The 16,324-nt window shown below is 41.9% G+C and overlaps 1 protein-coding gene across 2 annotated transcripts in view; it reads right to left on the bottom strand.

The window, feature by feature from the left end:
• The window catches only part of ipo9 (importin 9), a 149,990-nt gene that overhangs the window by 116,024 nt on the left and 17,642 nt on the right, over positions 1-16,324 (bottom strand). For both annotated transcript variants that reach the window (XM_059950511.1, XM_059950510.1), the window contains exon 6: positions 3,662-3,748. In XM_059950511.1, the coding sequence (XP_059806494.1) occupies positions 3,662-3,748 (87 nt within the window). The remainder of the gene's footprint in view (positions 1-3,661; positions 3,749-16,324) is intronic.

Here is a 16,324-nt window from a genome sequence, read left to right as displayed (position 1 = left end):
TCTACCTCCGTCGATGGCAGTGCATTCCATGCACCCACCACTCTCTGTGTGGAAAAACTTACCTGACATTTCCCTTGTACCCATTTCCAAGCACCTTAAAACTATGCCCCATCCCCATGTTAGCCATTTCAAAACTGGGAAAATGCCTCTGGCTATCCACACAATCATTGCCTCTCATCATCTTATACGCTTCTATCAGGTCACCTCTCACCCTCCGTCACAGCATAGCTGTAAACAAGGCCGCGGCTTGAGGCCTAGTCCTCACTACAACCAAAGGCCATGCAGCTTCCCTCCACCCTCGCTTACCTTTGCCAGCCGCAAAGAAATAAGTGAATCCAACTTGGCATTCCACATTAATAATGTCTAAAATGGTTTTGCAATCACAAGAAAAGCGACTACGACAATCACTCGTTGTTAGATTGCACACCTCCTGCAAGCACCAATGCCTTTGACACGGTCTGCAGCACCATCCACACTAAGTCCACTTATTTCAGTTTCTCCACCAACGAACAATTTGCTGATGGAATAGACCTGAAATACTTTAAATTCTTAATGTCCAGCAGGATCTTACCATTGACAAAAAATACATTTAAATAAGACCAATTCAGCCAAGTAAGCCTAAGTGGACTCCCCTTCCTTTTCATTCCATTTATGAAACATAAAGCATTCTGCAATGAACCACTGGTTCAATTAGAACCATAGAACATTACAGCACAGAAACAGGCCTTTTGACCCTTCTTGACTGTGCCGAACCATTTTTCTGCCTAGTCCCACTGACCTCCACCTGGGCCATATCCCTCCAAACTCCTCTCATCCATATACCTGTCCCAAGTTTTTCTTAAATGTTAAAAGTGAGCCTGCATTCACCACTTCATCTGGCAGCTCATTCCACACACCCACCACTCTCTGCAAGAAGACCCCCTAATGTTCCCTTTAAACTTTTCCCCCTTCACCCTTAACCCATGACCTCTGTTTTTTTTTCTCCCCTGGCCTCAGTGGAAAAAGCTTGCTTGCATTCACTCTCTCCATACCCATCATAATTTTATACACCTCTATCAAATCACTCCTCATTCTCCTACGCTCCAGGGAATAAAGTCCTAACCTATTCAACCTTTCTCCTTTCTAAGGGGGGGGTGGGAGATGAACTTTCCTCAGCCTTCACAGAGGGACGCTGCTGGGCTTTCTTTGCTATGGAGCTGGTGTTGAGGGACCAGGTGAGATTCTCTGCCAGATGAACACCAAGAAATCTGGTGCTCTTAGTGATCTCTACCAAGGAGCTTTCAATGTTCAGCGGGAAGTGGTAACTGCAATTGTGTCTTTGCTATTGCTTTTCTCATGCTTGAGTGCTGGTAATGGGTGCGCTTTATTTTTGCCGGTGGGGGTTGAGGGATTGTTGTTTGCTGCCGCTTACGCGAGGGAGAAGGGGAGTTGGGAGTGACTTTGGGGTTCTAACATTTAACTGTCGTCCATTCGTAGGGCACTCCTCTGTTTTCGTGGATGATTGCGAAGAAAAAGCATTTCAGGATGTATATTGTATACATTTCTCCAACATTAAATTGTACCTTTGAAACCTTTGAATTCATTTTGCATACATGATCCAGTTATCCATTGTAATAATTAAACACATTTATCTTTCTGAAGAAGCCAGCTATTTCTAATTTCTTTTTTAAAATTTACTACTATTGTCATGGTTTATGAACCTCTGAATTTTGTCTGATTTCTGTCTTTTTTCAGCAATATCTCAGACTCTTCTGAACAAAAAAAAACCATGCTGCGCTATGATTTCTTTAACTTTGAATGTCTTGCTACAGCAGTTACCTCAAGTTCATTTTAAAACTAACTCGTCACCGCTGTTATGTTTTGTAACTCTAAAATCTAACTGAATGAAAACATGGGAGCTGGGAATAACGGGTCTACTTCATTTTACTTTAGTGAGGCACTCACTTATGATGCAGTGGCGTAATGACATATAACATACGCACATCTTGTACATACAACCAGTGATGAATTATGTAAACAAAGAATACAAAATCAAACATATTTACAGTATTACTCAAATATTAAATACACAACAAGCGTTGCCACACTTATAGTACCAAATAGCATGCGATTTTGGAGCATGGGAGAAAACTGGAGCACCTGGAGGAATCCCGCGTGGTAACAGAGAGAACAGACAAGCACTTACAGATGGTAACAGAATCGAAACCAGATATTTGGCCAGGCAGCTTCAGGTACCTGGATCACTGGGCTCTGTTCCAGGGCATAGGACCCCGCCAAGAACGGGTTTCAGCTAAACTGGTGGAGTACCAATATCTTTGCAGCAAGAATTGCTAGCGCTACATGGAATGGTTTAAACTAGCGGGATGAGAATGGCAAATGATCAGCAGTGGTCAGATTAAGATAAAAATAAGTCTAACAGGAAGAACAAGCAAAGCCTGGGTAATGAGCATACCAGGTCTAATATGTACTTACTTTGATGAAAAGAGTATAACAGATTAAGGTAGATAAATTTAGAACCTGGATTAGTAATGCAAACACGTGCGAGGTGTTGCATTTGGGAGGGCAAACCAGGGTAAGGACTTACACAGTGAATGTTAGTTAAACATTGTTATTTTTTGTTGTTGTACCTTTTTAACTATTCCTTGAAACCGGCTAATTGGGGCAGTCACTTAATTGGGCCAAAATGCGTTGGTCTCAGTATGTCCCAATTAAGCGGAATCCACTGGTGTTACAATCCAGCACATAGAGTCACAAAATAATATTAGCACAAGTACCTGAATGGCATGGCCTGAAGACTGACATAAAGATGCATGTTTATATAAGACTGTAAAAAGTTACTGCCACTGTTCCCTTAATCACTTCCAATGTCATTGTTGCCCCACCTACACAACAAGAATTTGGGGCAAAATATGACAAAAGAAATTGAAATCTTGATTTCATGAAGGACCTGAATCCATCAAACAAGAGAACCTGCAGACAAATCAAATACATCTTGCCAATTTGCATGCAAATCAAGACCAATCTGATCTACTGGTCAGGGAGGTGTGATTGATAAATTGATTCATGAAAAATTAATTCAAAATTGTTCAATGTCATGTCCAGTGCACAAATGTAAAGAATAAAATAAATGTTACTTCAGATCTGAAGCAGCACAAAATAAAAATACAATAAGATAAACAGAATAAAAACAAAACCAAAAAAATGCATTAAGCTACCTTACATACATATACTGATTGTATGACCATAAACTGACAGTAGGCACATAGTGTCAGTACAGAAGGCGACCCTAGACAGGGAATGATAGTGTAGTGGTAGTTGGGGCTGTGGAGGAGTGGGTTAGTGGGTGGAGGTGTTCATCTCCTTACTGCTTGTGGAAAGTAACTGTTCTTGAGTCTAGTGGTCCTGACTTGGATGCTACGTTGCCTCCTCTCTGATGGGAGTGGGACAAACAGTCCATGAGCAATGCAGGTGGATCTTTTATGACATTACTGGCTCTTGTCCAGCACCTATCTGTATATACATCCTTGATGCCAGGTAGGTTTGTGCTGCTGATGCATAGGCAGTTTCGACAACACATTATGGAGTAATGCACATTAAGTGAAAGGAAATTAGCGTAATGATCCAAAGATGTTTTATTCCTGTCTTTCCCCTTTTAGCTTACCTTCTCAACTTCCTCAATGGCACAAATCAGATTGGCACATGTGGTGAAGATCTCAACTGCATGTGCTCTCGTCCGGATGCTGTAAACCTGCAGAAGCAAACAGAATCAACACCTGAAACACTTCATCACCATTTAGGCTGATTTATCAATCAAACATGTCACTTTATCTATCTGTTTATTTACTTAGTGACACCACACTTCGAGCCACATCACCCCAACTCCCTTCGAGCCACATCACCCCAACTCCCTGATTAATTCTAACCTAGTCACAGGACACTTTACAATGACCAATTAACTTACCTGGCACATCTTTGCACTGTGGGACTAAAATGGAGAACTCAGACAAAACCCAACCATTCCACAGGGAGGGCTATGGTCCCAGTGCAGGTCGATGGGAGTAGGCAGTTTCAACAGACTGGCATGGACTAGATAGGCAGATGGGCCTGTTTCTGTGCTGTACTTTTCTATGACTATGATCGCTGGGGAATTTACATGATCCTTTTGACCTCCCATATGCCAAAGGGGTCTGGATGAAGCCTTACAGAAGCATGGAATTGAACTGTGAACTGCGGAGTATCCTGAGCTGTAAAAGCATCATTACCACGACGTTACCATAGCACTCACATGTGGGATTTAATGGGCACGAAAGAAGTTAAAGTAAGTCCACATGCGAGTGTAGATCTTAAGTATGAATGATGAAGCCTAGTTGTAAGGAAAGAATGCAAACAAGAGAAAATCTACAGATGCTGGAAATCTGTGCAACACACACAAAGTGCTGGAGGAACTCAGCAGGCCAGGCAGTATCTATGAAAAAGAGTACAGTCAACAATTCAGGCCAATTGGGAGCCTGCTTCGCCAAGCATCTATGCTCCATCTGCCAGGACAAGTGGGATTTCCCAGTGGCCATCCGTTTTACTTCTACTTCCCATTCTGATATGTCCATCCATGGCCTCCTCCACTGTCAGGATGGAACAACACCTTATGTTATGTTTGGGTAGCCTCCAACCTGATGGCATGAACATCAATTTCTCCGACTTCCAATCTCTAGCCCCTCTTCACCATTTCCTGACTCTTGTCCCTCTCTCATGTTATCTCCTTGCCCGCCCGTTGCCTCCCTCTGGTGCTCCTGCCCCCTCCTCTTTTTCTTTCTTCCATGGCCTTCTGTCTCTTTTACCAATCAACTTCCTAGTTCTTTGCTTCATTCCTCCCCCTGCGTTTCTTCCTTCGCCTGGCGTTTCTCTCTCCTCTCCCCCGACCTTTCAAATCTACTCCTCAGCTTTTTCTCTCCCGTCCTGCCAAAGGGATTTGGTCCAAAACGTTGATTGTACTTTTTTCCATGGATGCTGCCCAGCCTGCAGAGTTCCTCCAGCATTTTGTATGTGTTGTAAGGAAAGATTGAATATGTTAGGACTATTCCTTGGAACATAGAAGATTGAGGGGAGATTTGTTAAAGGTATACAAAATTAAGAGAGGTATAGATAGGGTACATGCAAGCAAGCTTCCACCACCAAGATTGGGTGGGACTACAACTAGAGGTCATGGGGTAGGGGTGAAAAGTGAAAAGTTTAAGAGGAACTGAGGGGAAACTTCTTTGTAAGAATGTGAAACAAGCTGACAGTACAAGTGGTGCATGTGAGCTCGATTTGGATAGGTACATGGATAGTAGGTGTATGCAGGCTATTGCCTGGGTGCAGGTCTGTGTGAGTAGACTGTTTAAATGGTTTCAGCATGGATTAGATGTGCCAAAAGGGCCTATCTGGTGTACTTTTCTATGACTCTAATAATCACATCCCTCTTCTCCCAATAACTTGTGCAAAGATGAAGTCCTCAAACTCATCTTAAGATCACTGGACTCTCTTCCTGGGAAGATGGGACCTGTACAGACAGAACAGAACTGGAAGGGGATCAGTATCCTAGTGAGAAGGTGTGTTAACACTGCATGGTGGGATCTAAACCAGAGTTGCAGGAGATGGGAACCAGAGTGTCAGAACAGTTAGTGGAGAGATTGTGGAGGCAGATGTTGGTAAGACCTCATAGTTAAGAATCAGAAAGTTGAGAATGGTGCGACTGGTGTCCTGAGCTGCGTATATTTCAATGCAAGGAGTATCGTAGAAAAGGCAGATGAGATAGTTGATTTACAAACACAGGCAATGTGCAGTGAGCAGAGGCTGTTGATAGGACAAAATTGCAGACAAAAGGATGAGTTGTAACGTAAAAGGCAGACAAAATTGAAAAGGGTGAACACAGGAACTTGAAAGCACACAGTACACGGAATGAGGTAGATGAACTTGTAGCACAGATACAATACTGTAGACATTCTGAATCATAGCTGAAAGAAGATTATAGCTGGGAGTTTAATGTTCAAGGGTAAACACTGCATCAAAAGGACAGGCAAGAAGGCAGAGGGGGGCAGCAATGTCCTGTGGTAAAAAATGAAATCATTATAAAGAAGTGACATAGGGTTGGAAGGTGTTGAATCATTGTGTACAGAGCTAAAGAACTGCAAGGGTAAAAAGACCCTGATGGGAATTGCATACAGACCCTAAACCAAAGTAAGGACGTGGTTTACAAATTACGACAGAAAATGCATGCCAAAAGCGCAATGTTACAATAGTCATAGGAAGTTTCAATATACAGGTAAGTTGGGAAAATCAGGTTGGTGCTGGATTCCAGGAGGGGGAATTCCTAGAGTGCCGACAAGATGCCTTTTTAGAGCAGCTTGTGGTTGAGCTCACTTATTCTGGATTGGGTGTTGTGCAATAAACGGGAATTGATTAGAGAGCTAAAGATAAAAGAACCCTTTGGAGAAAGTGATCGAATTCACTGTGAAATTTGAGAAGGAATCAGAATCAGAATATCACCGGCATGTGTTATGAAATTTGTTAACTTAGTGGCAGCAGTGCAGTGCAATAAATAATAGAGGAAAAATTGAGCGTGTGTGTAAAATAGTCAAATCAAAAATAATGCAAGAAACAAATAATATAAAAACAAAAATAAAAGTGAGTTAGTGCTCATGTGTTCAGTGTTGGAAATTAGATGGCACAAATCAGAAGCTGTTCCTGAATCATTGAGTGTGTGCCTTCTGGCTTTTGTCCCTCCTTCCCGATAGTAACAGTGAAGAGGGCACGTCCTGGGTGATGGGGGGGTCCTTAATAATGGACGCCGCCTTTACAGGCTAGTACACAAGATGGAGCTGGTTAGTTTTACGACTTTCTGTAGCTTATTTCGATCCTGCGCAGTAGCCCCCTCCCCGCATTACCAGACAGTCATACTGCCAGAATGCTCTCCATTGTACATCTGTAACAGTTTTTGAGTGTTTTAGGTGACAAACCAAATCTCCTCGAATTCTTAATGAAACAAAGCCAATGTCTTGGCTTCTTTATAGCTGCATCAATATGTTAGGACCGGGTTAGATACTCAGAAATCCTGACACCCCAGAACTCGAAATTGCTCACTCTCTCCACTTCTGATCCCTCTATGAGGATTAGTTCGTGTTCTCACGTCTTACTCTCTCTGAAATCCACGATCAATTCTTTGGTCCTAATGTCACTGAGTGCAAGATTCAACTAGCTGGTCAGCCCTCCTGCCACTATCTGAGATTCTACCAACAATGGCTGGTTCATCAGCAGATTTACAGATACCATTTGAGCTACACATAGCCACACAATCATGGGTATAGAGAAAGTAGAGCAGTTGCCTAAGCACTGAGGTGTGCCAGTGTTGATTGTCAGCAAGGGGGAGGTATTATTACTGATCCGCACAGATTGTGGCCTTCCAGTTAGGAAGTTGAGGAATCAATTGCAGAGGGAGGCACAGAGGCTCAGGTTCTGTAACTTCTCAATCAGGATTGTGGGAATGATGGTATTAAATGTTGAGCTATAGATGATGAAAAGAATCCTGACATTGTTGTTTGTATTGTCCAGGTGGTCTAAGGCTATGTGAAGAGCCACTGAGATTGCATATGCTGTTGACGTACTGGCAAATTGCACTCGCTGAGTCAGAAGTTCAGCCGAGTTATAACCAACTTCTCAAATCGCTGCAGATGTGAGTGCTAAAGGCGACAGTCATTAAAGCAGCTTATATTCTTCTTCTTAGGCACTGGCATAATTGTTGTCTTTTTGAAGCATGTGGGAACTTCTGCGTAGCAGTGAGAGTTGAAAATGTCCTTGAATACTCCTACCAGTTGTTTGGCACAAGTTTTCAGAGCTTTACCAGATACTCCATCAGGATCTTCCGCTTTACAAGAAGGGTTCACTCTCTTTAAAGACAGCCTAACATTGGCCTCTGAGATAGAGATCACAGGGTCACTGGGTGCAGCAGGGATCTTCATAGCTGAAGTTATATTCCCCCTTTCAAAGCGGGCATCTAGCAGTGAAGCATTGCTGCCATTCATACTATAGGGTTTCACTTTGTAGAAAATAACATCTTGCAAACTATGCCAGAGTTGTCGTACATCAGATGTCGCCTCCAACTTCATTCAAGATTGCCTTTTCGCCCTTGAAATAGCCCTCCACAAATCACACCTGGCTTTCTGGTACAGACCTGGGTCACCAGACTTGAATGCCACAGAGCTAGCCTTCAGCAGACGACATTCCTCCTGGTTCATTCACGGCTTTTAGTTTGGGAATGTACGATTAAGTCTTCGTTGGCACACACTCATCCATACAGGTTTTAATGAATTCGGTAACAACTGCAGCATACTCAGCCAGATTCTAAGACGAATCCCTGAATACAGACCAGTCCACTGAGTCAAAGCAGTCCTGTAAGCACTCCTGCGCTTCCCTTGTCTATACCTTCTTGGTGCTCACTACTGGTGCTGCAGTTTTCAATCTCTGCCTATATTCAGGGAGGAGAAGGGATTGTTCAATCACATTAAAACATCTTTATTAACTGTACAGACTTCGGACACAGTTGTGATTCTCAGCTGTAGCATGCTAAAACGGGAATACTTAATCATATCCATTGAGCTGTGCCGCAATGAGATCATCTGAAGGCACCCTGGAAGTAATCCATGATAAGGAGAAGCTAAAGTCAGATGTATCGATGTTACAGTGGAGGAAATGGAATTACAGAGGCATGAGAGGAGTTGGCCAGGATTGATGGGAAAAGAACACTGGCAGGGGTGATGGCAGAGCAGCAATGGCTGGAATTCTGGAAGCAATTCTGAAGGCACAGGAAAGGCACATCCCAAAGAGGAAGATGCATTCAAGATGACATAACCATGGTTAACAAGAGAAAGAGAAGTCAAAGCTACATAAAAGCCAAAGAGAGGGTATGTAACAGAGCAAAAATTAGAGGATTGGGAAACTTTAACAAACTAACAGAAGACAACTAAAAAAGTAATTATGAAGTTAAAGACAGAATATGAAAATAAGCTAGTCGATAATGTTACAGAGGATACCAAAAAAAAGTGTGAAAGAGAGGCAAGAGTTGATTTTCAACTGCTGGAAAACAATGCTGGAGAGGTAATAACTGAGGACAAGAAAATACCAGACGAATTTCATAAGTATTAGGCATCAGTCTTCATTGTGGAAGACACTAGCGGTATGGTGGAAGTTCCAGGTTTCATGGGGCATGAAGTCTGTGAAGCTACCATAACTAGAGAGAAGGTTCTTGGGACACTGAGATCTGAAGGTAGGTAAGTCACCTGGACCAGATGGCATACACGCCAGGGTGTATTAGTAATGACCTTTCACGAAACACTAGGTTCGGGAATGGTTCCAGAAGACTGGAAATTGCAAATGTCACTCTACTCTTCAAGAAGGGAGAGACAGAAGAAAAGAAACTATAGGCTAGTTCTGACCTCTGGTTGAGAAGATGTTATGTGTCAATTATTAGGATAAGGTCTCAGGGTACTTGGAGGCACTTGATAAAATAGGCAAACACAAAGTACACTGCAGATGCTGTGGTCAAATCAACATGTACAAACAAGCTGGATGAACTCAGCAGGTCAGGCAGCATCCGTTGAAATGAGCAGTCAACGTTTTGGGCTGAGACCCTGACGAAGCGTTGACTGCTCATTTCAACGGATGCTGCCCGACCTGCTGAGTTCATCCAGGTTGTTTGTATATGTTGATAAATTAGGCAGTTGTCAGCATGGTTGTCATTGGGAGTCCTTGTGCAGGATTCCCTAAAGGTTAATTTACAGGTTGAGTATGTGGTGAGGAAGGAAATGTTAGCATTCATTTCAAGAGGACTGGAATACAAATGCAATGATATAATGTAACTTCAGTGAGGCCTCACTTGGAATATTGTGAGCAGCTTTGGGCCCCTTATCTTAGAAAGGATGCGCTGAAACAGAGAGGATTCAAAGGACGTCCACAAAAACAATTCCAGGATTGAATGGCTTGTCATATGAAGAGTATTTGACGGTTCTGGGCCTGTATTCACTAGAATACAGAAGAATGAGGGATGACCTCATTGGAACCTATTGAATGGCAAAAGACTTTAATAGAGTGGATGTAGAGAGGATGATTCCTATGATAGGAGAGTCCAAAACCAGAAGACAGCCTTAGAATATAGGGGTATCCTTTTAAAATGGAGATGAGAAGGAATTCCTTTACCCAGGGAGTAGTGAATCTGCCTAATTCCTTGCCACAAGCAGTTGTGAAGGCCAAGTCGTTATGTATATTTAAAACAGAGATTGATAGGTTCTTGATTGGTCATGGCATGAAGGGATACGAGGAGAGCGCAGGAAGCTGAGGCTGAGAGGAAAATTGGATCAGCCATGATGAAATGGTGGAGCATACTCAATTGGCCAAATGGCTTAATTCTGCTCCTTATAAGACACAGGAACAGAGTTTGGCCATCATCAAGATGCTGTAGGTCAAAAGGCCTGTTTGTTACATGATTGTAATACAATTACTAACTGCCCAAGGTCCCTGGCAGCTTCCAGGATAGCCCAAACCTCTGCAAAGCACTCAGTAGGAAAGAATACAGACAGCAGCATTCATAAACACAAAAGAGCCTGCAGATGCTGGAAATCTAGAGTATCACACACAAAATTCTGAAGTAACTTAGCAGGTTAGACAGTAGTCATGAAGAGGACTACCTTAAGTGGGTGGCCTCTCTAAAACCAGAAACTCAAGCCCACGCCAAAGTATGGGATTATGTCCTCCGATACCAGTATTGGAATGGTGTGAAAAATTAAAGAGAAACTGCAGATACGACACAAGAGATTCTATAAATCCAGAGCAACATAGCCATTGCTATTAGAACTCAGCAGGTCAGACAGTATCAACATCTTGGGCTGGAAAGGAAGGAAATAAGAAAGTGGGGGGAGGTGGCAGGTGATAGATGAGACCAGGAGAGCGGCAAAGGTGAGTAGGTGGGGATAAAGAAACTGGGAAGTGATGGTGAAAGAGGTAATGAGCTGAAAAGTTGGAATGTGATAGAACAGAGGGCAATGGGAGAAAGGCAAGGAGGAGGGGAACCAGAATGGGGAAATGGAAAGAGGAGGAAGAAGAAATTACCAGAAGTTAAAATAAATCGATGTTTGCGCCATCAGGTTAGAAGCTACACAGAGAAAATGAAGCATTGCTCCTCTAACCTGAGGGTGACCTCATCATAGACAGTTTCAGTTTTGTTAAGGCCTGAGAGTGCAGAGAACTCACCCCTTATTGCCCCTCCTAGTAATCACCCAGATACTACCTTGCACCAGAGCCAGGGACCAGAGATCTATAATGTAAAGCCTAACCCTTGTGTCAGCTCTGCATGCAGCTATACTCAATGGCCACGATACCTTGTGCCTAATGAAGTGGCCACGGAGTACATGTTATTGGTAGGCAGTGTGGGCACACAGAAATCTGTCATAAAGATGTACAGTTGGACAAAAGTTTCACTGATACTGACTGCAATTCCAGTTTGTCCTTTTAAAGAGCCCATACAGGCACAAAGAGCTACAAGATTCTATGAACTACTGTGCCATCACGGACCCTCTCACAGACTGTACAGACATTCAGATTTATAAGTCATGTGGCCATCAAAACATACAGTGCTTGCCCTAACAACCAGCATAACCTAGGGAAGTACTGGGGGCAAGTGTTGCCACACATTCTGGTGCACAACACAGAACACAAGAGACAACAAAAAAAAACAACACCCTTCCTTGCTCACACCCATGAACAGGTCTCCAGGATTCAGCAATCGGGCTTCAACTTCCAGACTGCTGACAGTTTTTGGGCTCCAATCTTCATTATCAACTCTCGGACTAGTCAATGACAGGGCCTCAATCTCTAGGCTTAAACCCCGCAAGTGCCAACTGAATAGCCATCGTGCTTCCTGCTCACATCAACTCTGGTCATTGGTCTTCAAGGGCAAATGAGGCCTGCCCTCTCATTCCTCCATATTCTTAAACCTAAAATGAACTCTAACTCCCCATTCTATCCCCAAAACCGTCCCTAGAAACCTCAATAACCAGGTCTGCACCACAATCTCAAAAATAGCCCGGCACCATCTTGAAATTAAAAGAACCAGAAATGGGCAATGTTCTGAAGGGAGGAACTAGGAGCATGCAAAATCCTGTCCTGTCCTACAAACAGCTAGTTGTTTCAAAAAAATCTTATGCATTTTGATGAATGGCTTGGAACAAAACATGCTTCATATTAAGTAGCCTACAGAAGTGACATCTACTGGCCTCTGTGAAACCCCGTCTCAACGCCATTTGGTATACTGCAGTCAGACTTTAACCCATTGTTGTATCCGCTTCAACTCTCCAATTACGCTAACTTAACAAAGGCCTTTTGAATCACAGCTGCACTGTGGCTACTGTGTTACAATTCCATTAGGCTGATCAGACAATGCCACCAAAATCCAGGACTACTCAGCCTTTGTTTCTCTGCACGTTTCACATTACACTTCTGTAAAGGTTTCATGCTCCTTCCAAATTCTGTCATTAGTGGAATCTTTCTAACTTTATTAACATCTCCTAAGGACTTAGAACATTACGGCACAGTACTGGCTCTTCAGCTCATGCTAACTTCACATTTTAACCTATTTTAAGATCAAACTAACCCTTCCTTCCCACATATTAGCCCTTCGTTTTTATTCCATGTACCTATCCAATTTTCTTAAATGCCTCTACCATCCCTGGCAGCAGGCTCCACACAAACACAACTCTCCCTCCAAGCACCTACGACTGCTCTCGCTCACCCACCCACATAAACGGACAACCCTCCAAGACAGGCCTCCACCCTACTGCAAGTACCTAAAATATTAATTGTTAATAGTAATTAAACAGTTAAACAAATAGAGTATCAATCTTCCTCCAATTATATGATACCGCTCCCCTTCCCTTTGCAAACACTGAAATTTTGTTTGTCCATTTACCACCCTGCAGCAACCCAGTCTTTTCTCTAGGTTGTAATGTGAAACCTCGTGATTTATTTAAATTGAATGGCTTGTTTTAATGTCAGCACAATGGGGGGAGGGGAAAGAGAGGCAGGAACACATTGGCTTTACTCTAAATCCTTCTTATTGTTGTTATTGTAACAATGACCAGGGCTCAACAGCTGAGGCAGAATCTTGTGTTTCGGTCAGCAGAAAAGCAAATGTACCTTCAGTGGGGCAGACTTGTGAAATCGGCCTCATCTGATAGATCACAGGTCCACAATGAGACTTTTTAAAAACAATTTCAGTTATTGTTTGTAAACATATTCGAGCGGAACACTATTACAGTGCCAGCGACCCATGTTCAGTTCTCGCCAACCTGTATAGAGTTTGTATATTCACTCTGTGACTGTGGGTTTCCTTTGCGTCCAACAGGGCAAGGAACCGAGTCAAGGATTAGTTAAGGTGCTGAGAGCAGAGTATTGCAAGGAGCTGGGTCCAAAACAGATGTGACTGGGGATGGGTGATGAAGTCCAAGAAACAGCAGTTAGTGTAACATTATTATATCACAAGATATAAGATTGGGGTTTGAGTCCTGCTTTTGTCCATAAGAAGTTTGTATGTTCTCCCTCATGACCACGTGGGTTTCCTCTGGGTGCTCCATTTTCCTCAAACATTCCAAAGATGGACCAGTTAATAGGTTCTTCTTTTCTTTGTTCATCCAGATATCCAGATTTAGGTTATTTTAATGTTCAGATATGTTCTTGTGCTTGTTACATTCAGATACGGTAACAAGCCCTTCTGGCCCAACGAGCCTGTGTAAACCAATTACATCCATGTGGCCAATAACATAACCCATACAACTTTGGAATATGGGAGGAAATCAGAGCACCCAAAGGAAACCCTCATGATCACAGGAAGAATGTACAAACTCTTCAGGGACAGCAGGTGAGTAGGTTAATTGGGTGGCATAGAGTCATTGGGCAGTAAAGAAACATTGGGAAGGGCAAAAAACAGGAAATTTAAAAGCTCACAAAAAATGTGCAAAACGCGCTAGCTGCCACAACTGTGGAGTTTCCAAGTGCTTCATTGAATTGACCGAACAACTATAGTTACATAAAAGGAGCAATCTGAATTATCTGAATTCAGATCGTTGCTTATGGCTGACTGGAATAAATGAGGCTTTCATGTTTGAAACACTGGGAATCACTATTTTAAATGTAATGAAGTGGCCTACTATACAGTGAGTGCAGATTTATTGTATATCCTACTCCTTGGTGAGTAGTCTTCTGGCACTTACAAAGTATTTTATATTTCTTGTCAATTTAATTGACCCAATCTGCTTTTCCAATTGTTGATTTCTACGCCCCACCCCGGTTTTCCTTGGATTTCTTTTATAATTTTTCCCCTCGCACTTGCTCTCACGTTTATATTTGTGCACATGTAAATTACATAATAAGTTATGTATTATTTACAAATTTATGTTTAAGGCTAATTGTTATGTCTGTAATACACTGAGTGGTTGCTTCAAATAGCTCATTTTCATGGCATTTATACCCAGTGTATGTCCATGGCAATAAACTCAATTCATCCAAAGTGTTCCATTATTGCTGTATTTGCTTCTCTTACTTTTTTTTTGAAAAATAGGTACATTCTCTTTCAAATATTTACCACTGTTGTCACTTTTTACCAATTTACTGGCAAGTTTTTATTTTGTTTAGAGATACAATGCAGAACAGGCCCTCACATCCCAACGTGCTACACCATCCAGCAACTCACTGATTTAACATTGTCACAGGACGAGCACTTCCAGTGGCTGTAATGGATTAGGTTGCACTAGCTACATGCTCTGAAGTTATTCGCTTACTTTGCTGTTTAAAACTATGTCGGTGAGAGGACCATGAGTAGAAAGCAGTCAAAAAAAGAGACTACTTTAGAGACTTGACTGAAATGTTTCAACAAATGTCAGAGAAACACAAAAAATTGGATAAACTGGATGACTTGGAATCCAAGTTTGACATGTTACAGAACTCCTTCGACCTGGTTAAATCTGAACTGAAAACGCTTAACATTGTCACAGGACAATTTACAATGACCAATTAACCTACTAACCTCCTAAGTCTCTGGACTGTGAGAGGAAATCAGAGAACACCGAGGAAACCCAAATGATTACAGGGGTATGTACAAACTCCTTACAGATGGCGACTAAATTTTCCTTCATGTCTGTCTTGATAACCACTATTATCTGGATGTTTCCTACACTTACTTTTGAAACCTTCTCTGCAAATTACGACAGCTGCCTTGCTTGGCTTTTACAAAACTCACGAAGATGGTGCCCCTACTAGCTTTTCCCTACCTCATCAGTACATTTGGAAACTGCTCTTTCGTATTATTCAGCAATTCATCTCAGAGTTCCTGACTTATTTTATCACTACAGCTGCTCTTCAAGATATGAATTCATCAAGACATTTTTATTTGATTACTGCGCTCACCTTACATCTTTACTCAAAATTCCTTTACATCCACTGGTTAGTAATACATCTCCATATTTCCCCTGCAATATGCTTTCTAAATATACAATGCATTCTGGTTAACTGAGCTACATCAGGACCAGTACATTTTGGTCCAATTAAGCGGCTGCCCCAATTAGCCAAAGTTTCATGAAAATAGTTTAAAAGATTTTAAAAAATTATCTGAGTAACAAATTATGTATTTAAATGAAATTCAGAACAAATTGGAACACCATCAACAGTACTACAGCATTTCAAAACAGAGTATTAGTCCTTACTAGTTATCCATGGAGGAATTCATTCGTTGTTCACAAAATCAGTGCAGATAATGAATTTCTTCATACAATGCTACCGATGAATGCAACCTCCAAATCTTCAATTTAATTGGAACATTCAAGATCATTGTCAATACCTTCAAATTCATCATAGTCACTAACTTATTGAATGGAGTAGTGAAATAGTTTCATTTTTACTCTTAGCTGTTTTGGCATTTCCAAACCTGAATATTTCAAACTTCTGTGAGGAAAACAGATCTTACTGCTTATTTCTCACTAATTATCAGTGACAAAAATCGCTGCTTTTTGAAGACAAACACACTCAATTGACGCTACTTAAAAATTGTTTGCTCAAAGAACAGTATAGTGTCTGATGGCCATGCAAGTGCATGTATCTGACACTAGTCAGAAACCGTTCAGCTATTTTCCTGTCCAATTAAACCTGAGCGTCCCAAATAAACAAAAAGAACCTCAACTATTTTCTCAATTAGTTTTGTTGTTTAAACACTGTCCCAATCAAATTAACCAGAATCCACTCTGTCTGTTAGTCA

This window comes from Hypanus sabinus, chromosome 25 (assembly GCF_030144855.1).
Source record: "Hypanus sabinus isolate sHypSab1 chromosome 25, sHypSab1.hap1, whole genome shotgun sequence".
Lineage (NCBI taxonomy): Eukaryota > Metazoa > Chordata > Chondrichthyes > Myliobatiformes > Dasyatidae > Hypanus > Hypanus sabinus.
This window is presented reverse-complemented; position numbering and strand designations above follow the sequence as displayed.